This window comes from Bipolaris victoriae (genome assembly GCF_000527765.1).
Source record: "Bipolaris victoriae FI3 unplaced genomic scaffold scaffold_247, whole genome shotgun sequence".
In the NCBI taxonomy this organism is placed as follows: Eukaryota; Fungi; Ascomycota; class Dothideomycetes; order Pleosporales; family Pleosporaceae; genus Bipolaris; species Bipolaris victoriae.
Genome location: NW_014575145.1, coordinates 1 through 8,908, shown reverse-complemented (window position 1 = coordinate 8,908; position 8,908 = coordinate 1). Strand labels below are relative to the sequence as shown.

Below are 8,908 nucleotides of genomic sequence, written 5' to 3'. Positions count from 1 at the left end.
GGGCGACGCTCTACTTCATTCGGAGGCATCTGAGGGCGGTTGGGAGGGATGAGTCGGAGGAAGTCGCATGATGTGTCGTAGGGGGTGGATCAGGCTACCGTGTCGCTCGTGTCGACGCTGCTGGTGCGTGACGGTATCGATGGGTTGCGGGCGTGACGGTGTCGATTGGTGGAGCGGAGGATGGGTGCTTACGCGGTAGTTGCTGCTTACTAGTTGTAATCAATCTCAGAATTCTTTTCTCTCAGAAACTCCACTCAGAAAGGCCGGAGCCAAAAACATCTTGTTATAAGTATTAAGTGAAGGAATCTCCTCTACTAACTGTAAGTGTAATGGGCTAGAGCCCTTGATCTCTTATCCTCGACTGCGACATCGGTGTTCTCCTCTGCCTGCTCTCATCGCTAACTCGGCAATCGGCAATACCATTTCCCCGCCTCTAAATATCTGGATAGCTACGTAGCCTAGAAAATTAATTCTCTATCGAACACAGTCTTGTTACTTGGCACCATTTGGCACAGCTTCTTAAGCCTAGGCGTAGATCCTTGAGTACGCTTCTCACAAGAAGTATAGTCCAACCCTATGTAATACCACTTACCTACCTAATATGAGGCGCGAACCTGGGTGCGATTCGTGCCGAAGTAGGGTTAGCGTTGGGGTTTCGGTCTGTATCCGGCCATTTTGCACCCCCCGATTCGCGGATTTTTGACCCAACCCAAATGCCTGTCTTGATCTCCAGTCAGATCTGCACTTGAACCACCGTCAAGTGCATTACCTGGATCGTTACGGACACTCTCACACGGTGAGAAAACCAATCCACCATTTGCCACACTACATGCTTGGACATTTGGTCGAATTCGAGGACATATCCTTGTACCTATTCTTCCCATGTCTCTATCGGGAAGATCAGCAGTCTAGTCGTCTTTTGGACAGTGACTTTCGCACCTGGATGAATCACATCTTGCTACCTATAATCTACCGGCATCACGAGAGCTCACTTATTCAACATTATCCGTCTAGCCACGATCATAGCCTTTCAAACTCTACCCCACGAGGAGTAGAGATGCGGTCACAGCGGATCGATCCGATGGCAAGAGAACAGTGACTCTCTCACTTCCTGCCACTAGGTTATTTGCACATGGTAGGACTGATATCCTCGACGCTGTCCAGCGACCGGGCCTGCAGCAGATCCGCGATGTGTTTATTTTCTTTGATGCAAAAAATTTAAAGGCGCACGAAATACTCAACATGGTTGGGTATGACACCACAATTCCAGAAGTATTGGCTTGGCGCTATCACGGATGCCTATATTGAAAAGATATATATTGATGTCAGCAAGGAAGTCTGCTCTGCATTCAAGTCTCGCATAGCGCATACGCCACCCACGAATCCAGAAGGCTTTCACGCAGAAAGCGAAGGTTGGGTTGCGGCCGAAACGCTCTTATGGAAGCGATGCTGCTTGGAGACTTTCACTCATCGAACTCTGGATGGCTATAAGAGGACTTTTTACCCCTTCAGCATGCTATGTGATAGCGGAAGCCTGACGATTGAAACAAATCGAGGTTCGAAGTGGCGTGCTGCTGAGCTTTTGTACAGCAAGTTCTGTTCTAGCATTAAGGAAATATTAGCGGCCAGAAATGTATATCTATTCACTAACCGCACTATTGAGGCGTTGGCACTAGATCCGGAGCTGCGGAAAACGTGGGAGTACGTTGGCGGCGGTCTTAGCCATAATCCCGTCGCTTTGATACGGGCCTACCTTTATACTAAACTCCGCTGTCATCACGCTATCCAAGGTTTTATGCAGAAACGCCTTGGGACGCGAGAGGAACATCGTATTTTAAAGCAGCTCTTCGCTCAGATTGACACCTAATCTCGAGACCAGGGCCTTCACACCATGACAATCTATGTGCCTAGGCAAGGACGCCTATCTACACGTACAATACCGTTACCATTCTTGAGTGGCTTCGATGGAACATCAACAAGATCTACGTTGGTTTCGAGATGGTATACATACTTGGCGATCGTCATCTGGTGACTTGGGAATATACGCGTGTTATGCTGATGTTTCTCCGATGTCTGCAGTTCTCTTACACTGGTGGCCTGATACAAAAGGTCAGCGGCTGTTGGCAGGATGTGCGATGCCACCCTAGTACTAGCGAACCTGACGGAATTCAACGACTGGAGGGTTTAGGATTTCGTGACACAATGAGCCAATATGGATATGCTTGGTTCCTAGACAAGGCGCGTTCTTACGCCCTACTATCTTTGCTGGTCGACATCTGCCTTCGAGCGTTTCGCAAAGATGTATTTCAACACATACGACTAATCATCCGCCGCAGGTACCGCGCGCCAGCTCTCTCTGGTGACATAGCGCTCTGTCGCCCAATCATGGAGAAGATAGTGAAACCCACTCACCTTCCACTTCATTTTGTGTCGGGGAACCGTGTGTCTGTTAAAACAATAGGAGCTCTTTGCAGATGGCTCTGGGACTGGGAAGATGGAACATTCCTGCGCCGTCACTGGAGCGATAAGCCACATCGAATGCTGTATTGGAGGTGTATTTATATGATCGGAATCATCAACGGACCGGCGCAGGCTCAATTGTGGAGGCTCAACCTAGAGAGAAGGTTCATTCAGACACACTGGATTGTGCCATATTCAGAGAGTAGTTGCTTCTTCTCGCGCACCAAAAAGCACCAATACTGCTGGTGGTCTAGCTACCACAACAACCTTACCGAGTCATTTACTGTTTCATCAGCTAAGTACTGCAGTATTGCGGAAGTTGCAGAACTGTCTACAGATGGATGGCGATCTTCTTTGGAAGCTCTACAACTTGAAATGAAGATGCTAAAGATCCCAAAGGAAGTTGAGATGTTCTTGCAAACACTACTGCCCATCGAGATTGAAGGTACACTTCCGTTTCCCGTATTGAAACCACCAGTGCATGGGTATAACGTTCGGTCCAGCGCTCAGCACCAGAGAAGAAAACAATACAATAAAAACTGGCAGTGGTTAGACCATTATCTCACTACTTTTGCTCATGCCCAGGAGACAGGGGAAAGAGTACAGCACCTAGCTCAAAGTCAGCAGCCGTAGCCTTTGGACAGAGAACGAACTAGCTACATAGGAGCAATCTCGACCGCGGATCATTCATTAGAAAGCTTTGTTGGCGAACAATACGCCCATGCAATGAATCATGCAATAGGTAATCGTAGTCCAGTTCGGTGTGAACGTGACCTTTCTTCCCATGAGTTGTCAGGTCAAGAGAGGTCTCTACATATCACGAGTTTGACCAAGCAGGTAGTCAGTGGCAATCTCAACCCCAATCTACCTTCATGCGAACAGATGGAACAGTGAAAAAGACGGATGCATTATAATACTAGTTACAAATCGCCCTATTCAGTAAAAAGAAAGGTTGGACAGCCAAGTTTAAATCTTACAGAAGAACAAAAACTTCATCGCCGTAAAGCAATACTATAAAGATCTCGACATAGACGGAAGTTGTCGAAGCAAGAGGGTCTCCAAGTACGATTTCACGCGCTTTCAGTACTGATTGAGCAACGCGTGACCAATTCGAGATTCTAGTGTAATAGCAGATTTTCCAAATCGTTCATATAGCTCTCTATGTATATGGCTGTAGAAATGAAGACAGCAGCGTTTGCGACCATCACTCGCAGGAAATCATTCGGACTACCAATATTGACTCAGCTGCAGCGACGGTAGGGCGGGAGAATGAATGCGTCATTACGTTGTATTATACGTGAGAGTTGTATTTATAGAGTAGCAAACAAATTATGTACAATGAATTGGCCTGCCTCCACGCGACCACCACGATACGGGCTTCATTCGTGCTTAATTCGGAGTAGCGCGCGATTTCGGCCCTGATTGGCACCCCTTCCCGGCTTAATAGGAAACCAGCCCCCTTTCATAGTCTATTCTAGTCTAACTCTGCTCCACACAGACGTGCATGCTCGAACACACTACATTCAGAGCGAGTCTTGCTTTTTGCTTCTGTTCCCTGTCCTTCTGTAATAGTATTCACCTGTCTAAGTATCATCCTAAAAACCACGACCCTCTCTATTCAATTGTGTAGTAGTGTCGATGAGGGCTTAGCGCTTATGTCCCGCTGGACAGTCTATGTAGGCAATCCAGGAGGGAGCGCACCTTTTGATGGTGCCTCTGCGCCTTCCTCCTGGACTGTCTGTACGGGCGAGCCTGCGAAGAACAAGGCGTGTGTTTAGCTTTGCTGCGACTGCGTCCTTTGTTCCTGTCTAGCCCTTGCTAACAGGATAGTCTGTACAGCCAGAAGTTCCAAAAATCATCTCCCATCTGCCAGAATATAGACATTTGTTCTGCGATCCATGAAGAAGCGTCGTGCCCTGCAGGACACTCCACCATCACCTCCGCCACTACCACAAAATCCGAACGTCAGTATGCAAAGCTATCGTCTCTCAGTACAGAGGGCTGTCGGTGTCGCAGACTGATGCAGACGTTGTACCTCTTCCAAACAAATCAACCCCCATTGAATTTTCTAGCACCACCGCAGCAGGGCTACTTCTGCCCGTAATGCAAATGCACAACTTGTAGTTGAGATACAATCCTGCTGCACTTTCGGACAACAGAGTGCAGTAGAGGGCAGAGGACACGCAATGACCTCCTTCTCGTCCGTGGTGCTGTCCACCCACAGTACCTCCAGTCTTAAGTCGAATATCCTTATCATAGGATGCGTAGCTGCGTTCACCGTATTGTTCTACGTGGCGAACCGACGGCAATGAGTGGGCAAACGAGTCCTGAAATTCATGCAAGGCTTCAGATTCACATACTGATAGGTTGTTGCCTTGGAATAGATTAACTAGATTCATATAATTGGAAACAGTTAAGTAACCTACAGTACCTCGTTAAAAGTATGAGTACACTTGGCTGGTGTATAGTACACGCTGGGTTGACTCAGTGCACCCAAACTTTTGGCCTGGTACTGTAACATACATCCTCAGGTCTCATCATACAAGCACGAATCTTCTCTTTTCCCTATTGGGGAGATTTGTCAGCAAGTCCATATGACTCGTCAGAAAGTTGTCCTCTGGGATGTGCATGGTTCCAACACGACGGAATTCGGCTTTGTCCGAGCCATCGTCTCCCTGTACACCCTTGGGTTGAATGAGAAGAAAATGGAGATTGATGTCATCTGTTTCGGCGCTCTTGTGTAGTTCAAATCCTGCCTTTCCAACGTACAGTGCCGAGATTCGTGGACTAATTCTGGACACCACATTGAATACCTTGCAATCATTCCCTTTGGTGTCTGCATGCTTTCTTTCACATTTACAGCTGTCTTCGGAGTCGTAAGTATCGTCGAGGAACGCATAGTTAAATCCACGGCCAGGTGCATACTTGCTATGATCTCTCTTGGTTTTACGATAGCAGTCGAGCACGCTTTTCAATATGTCGTGCTTGAGAATCAGGCCACACACCTTCAGTTTCTTGCAATCTGTAAGGTCCTGTTTTTCTATTGGTAGATCTTGCGATGCTATAATCGGTTCCACGGTAGTGTATGCATCTATCATTTGCTGAGTTGACGTCACGTTGAGTGCAATCAAATCCTCGTCCCGCTGATACCAGTCGGTGTATAACCATGTCCAGGATGGTATATCGTGTCTTCGAGGCTTCATCGGGCTCTTCAATCTCCAAGAAACCAACTCTTCGCGCAATCGGTCTCTATGAAGACCAGTCACGATTCTGCAATTGTGATGTTTCATGAGCGTGTCCGTGATTCCTGTAAAGGCTACTCGGCAAGTATTTCGCAAAGGGTCGTCATCGCGCACTGAGAGTCTCCTTTGTGTGAAAAATGTGACGATCGAGCACCAGGCATCATACGTAAGGTACGATGTTTCTGTACACATGGGAGTATTCTGTGTTTGAAGAAAAATGTGCTTGTTGTTGTGGAATTGAGGGTTTACTCGATCATCCAAGCTGTCCCAAGACTCTTTGCGACACTCGAGCGTCAGATTGTGAGTAAACACGTAGATGATGCGAGAAGACACCAGTCGCTCTTGATAGGTCCAACCACGTTTGCTCCACTGAGAATCAAAAATGATTCTGCTTTCTTGATAACCTGACCTGGGTGTACACCAATTGTAAGTACGAGTTCTGAAAAACTGGCTCTGCAGTGACTCACCCTTCCTCTGCAAGTATCAATTCCCTTGACGCTTCCTTTTGTGACCAAGGACCGGGAAGCTTGCAAGATAAAGGAGAACTTGAATCTGTCATCATACCAGTGTCCGATGATTCGGATAACACTGGGACGATGGTCACATAAGCGTTTCCATAATATAGGAGCATTCGTTTTGACTCCTTGACCCAATCTTCATTGCAATCTTGAATGATACAGAGTGCATCGATCCAGATGTAGTTAATCTCAAGCTTCCGAACTAATTCTATAGCGTCTCGGAGTGTCCGCGTTAATTCACTCAGACAAATCTTCTCCTCTCTCGATGTCTTGTTGGTCTTCGTTGTTTTGTTGGGTTTGCACACATCTGGGTGACCCCAACAATAGCTCAGTGCTGCATATTTCAGCCTTTCATTTTGGTTCGGTTCTATGATCTTGATAGTGTTTTCAGACAGAATTTGAACAAGTCGTGTTGGACTTTCCATCTCCTCAAAAGATGGGCACACGTCATGCTTTTGGCAATTTTTCATCGCACGTAGGACATCTTGGATGTTATGCTCGGACATGGGGTCAAAATCTGCGGTATGTCAGTCCTAGTCTGGTGAACAGATTATCTACAGCAATCCTCTGAACCTTTAGTACAATCCGCGCCTGCATCTTCGATGCAGGGTCAAAACGGTATACAAAATACTGTAAAAGCTAGATCTTACCAGTGTGCTGCGGTACATGTATTTTCATGTCAGTTCTATACCCTCCAATGACCGGTCTGTCGCTGTCGTTGTTTCCCGTCTCTAGGGACAGGATATCGCCTAGTACGCCTGGAGTTCTGCGAGATCTAGTGCATCCGAATATTACTTCAATGGATTCATCCCCTTCCGTGGAGCCATTGCGAGGGATGGTGATCGCGTTATTCAGCATTTTACACCAGTCGCAGCTTTTGGCGCTTTTTTCTAAGCCTGGGAGACGAGGTGCCTTATCTGTGAACGACCATTTGATCGAGCCATAACCGCGGTATTCTTTAGCTTTAAATGTGGCGACAATCCCGGAAACAAATGTTTCGCAAATGGAGCAGCATTTCGTGGATTTTTGGAGAGACATACTGTGCGACGTTCAGAAACAAATGGGCTGCTGAATAGTGTTCGGCCTGCCTTCTGTTAAGTCCAACTTTGTTGGGTAGGTGTTTGCACTATATGCATGTCATCAGCTGCTTATTGATACACTGATAAGCGGCTGATCCCACCTATCTTTCACCGGAGTCTCGTATTCGCAAGTCGGTGATCCCGAACCGGCCATCTGCATAGGAGCCATGACCGAGCTGAGGCGGTCAAACAGGTTTTGCGAAGCGAGAGCTTCTCATCCGCGCCCAATGCAGTCTTTGTAAAATTCGGATCGCTCAGATGACTTGCGCATATTTGGACTGAGGATTTCCGTTGCATTTGTTGGGTAAGTACAGCGTCCCAACCCACCTATCCCATCCCATCCCATCGCCAACACCCCCAAGCCTTTCCCCCACCACCACCACGCCGCCTTAACCCCTCAAGCGCTGTCAAGCGGCACACCAGCCGTCTTGTTTCCCACCGCCAAGTCTTAACGCACGCCATGCGTCCGTGTAATCCCTTCCCACATACGCAGAAAGCTGGGGTGATTAGCGGGGCGCTAATGCACGGGGTTAGGCGCAGTAGGGAACGGCGTGAGGGGACGAGGGGGTGTGCGTTGGACGTGAAATACTGGGGAAGCTAGCTGGGTAAACTGAAAGGTTTAAAGGAGGATAGGACGGCAGGGTTTATAAGTTGCGAGTCTTGCGGATTAGGCCTTTAAAGATTCCTTTGTTAAGAATTGGCCTGATTGGGTCATATTTCTAAGGTGTTGATTATAGTATCAAAGTTCTAAGGTTCTAAAAGATAGCTATCTATTATAAATATTATAGCTAGAGCTTTACTTATTCTGTACTAAGGCTAGGGCTTACGCCCTAGCCTATAATATACTCTCTATCTCTCTTCTCTTATTATAGTAACGTTAATATATAGCGTTATATAGAGGTTATAGATAAGATCTAGAGGTGTTATATTAAAAGCTTAGACCTAATTCTTCTTAGTCTAATTCCTACTATCATAGTATAGGCGCTTAAATCTTTTCTCTACTATTATATATTTGCTTATATTACTATACGAATAGAGAGAGTCCCTAACTAATATAAGGCGCGGGTTGTCACGGCGCTAGCTGACATAGCAGCGGACCGGCAGCTTCCAGGTGCCCAGCAAGGCTAGAATCCCCCGGGTGGCCGTTAGGGCCACAGTGCCAGCGAGGCAGCTAGCGCGCAGCCTCATGATTGGCTGCCAGTAGATTCTAGGTGCGGGCCTAAGCACCTAGATTCTACAAAACCATAGCACCGTAGTCTAGATAGCTCTTTAAGCTACGTTCTATCTTCTACTCTGTACTATCTATAGTTAGGCGCTGCGCTGACTATATATGTTACAAGCAACAACGGAAAGGATCCTCTCCCTAGTAATGATGGTATAATGGTTGAGAAACCACTTAGTGTAACGGCTCAGCACCTGTTCCTACACACATCCGAACAGGATCCGAACTAGGGTATGATTCGGCCTAGTAGGAAAAACGACTATATAAACCTAACCTCTATAATAGCTTATTAGGTAGATTTTTAATATCCTTTCGTACAAGGCCTATAGGTGTCTATTTGAATTAAGGCTCGTTTAATGTCCCACGCACTCCCATATGCCTCTGAGT

General features: G+C 47.0%; 3 protein-coding genes across 3 annotated transcripts; 2 read left to right on the top strand and 1 right to left on the bottom strand.

Annotated features, from left to right (window-relative positions):
* Positions 1–724: 724 nt before the first annotated feature.
* COCVIDRAFT_116250 (hypothetical protein) lies at positions 725–1,099 on the top strand (the record flags this gene model as incomplete). The annotated part of the gene is made up of 1 exon (XM_014694684.1): positions 725–1,099. A coding segment is annotated over one exon (375 nt), but the record flags the coding sequence as incomplete, so codon positions are not given.
* An 899-nt stretch (positions 1,100–1,998) lies between these two features.
* Positions 1,999–3,093, top strand: COCVIDRAFT_21299 (hypothetical protein; the record flags this gene model as incomplete). Its single annotated transcript, XM_014694683.1, has 1 exon — positions 1,999–3,093. One exon carries the CDS (start codon positions 1,999–2,001, stop codon positions 3,091–3,093), a length of 1,095 nt encoding a protein of 364 aa, XP_014550169.1.
* A 3,204-nt stretch (positions 3,094–6,297) lies between these two features.
* COCVIDRAFT_66199 (hypothetical protein) lies at positions 6,298–6,612 on the bottom strand (the record flags this gene model as incomplete). Its single annotated transcript, XM_014694682.1, has 1 exon — positions 6,298–6,612. A coding segment is annotated over one exon (315 nt), but the record flags the coding sequence as incomplete, so codon positions are not given.
* Positions 6,613–8,908: the final 2,296 nt, after the last annotated feature.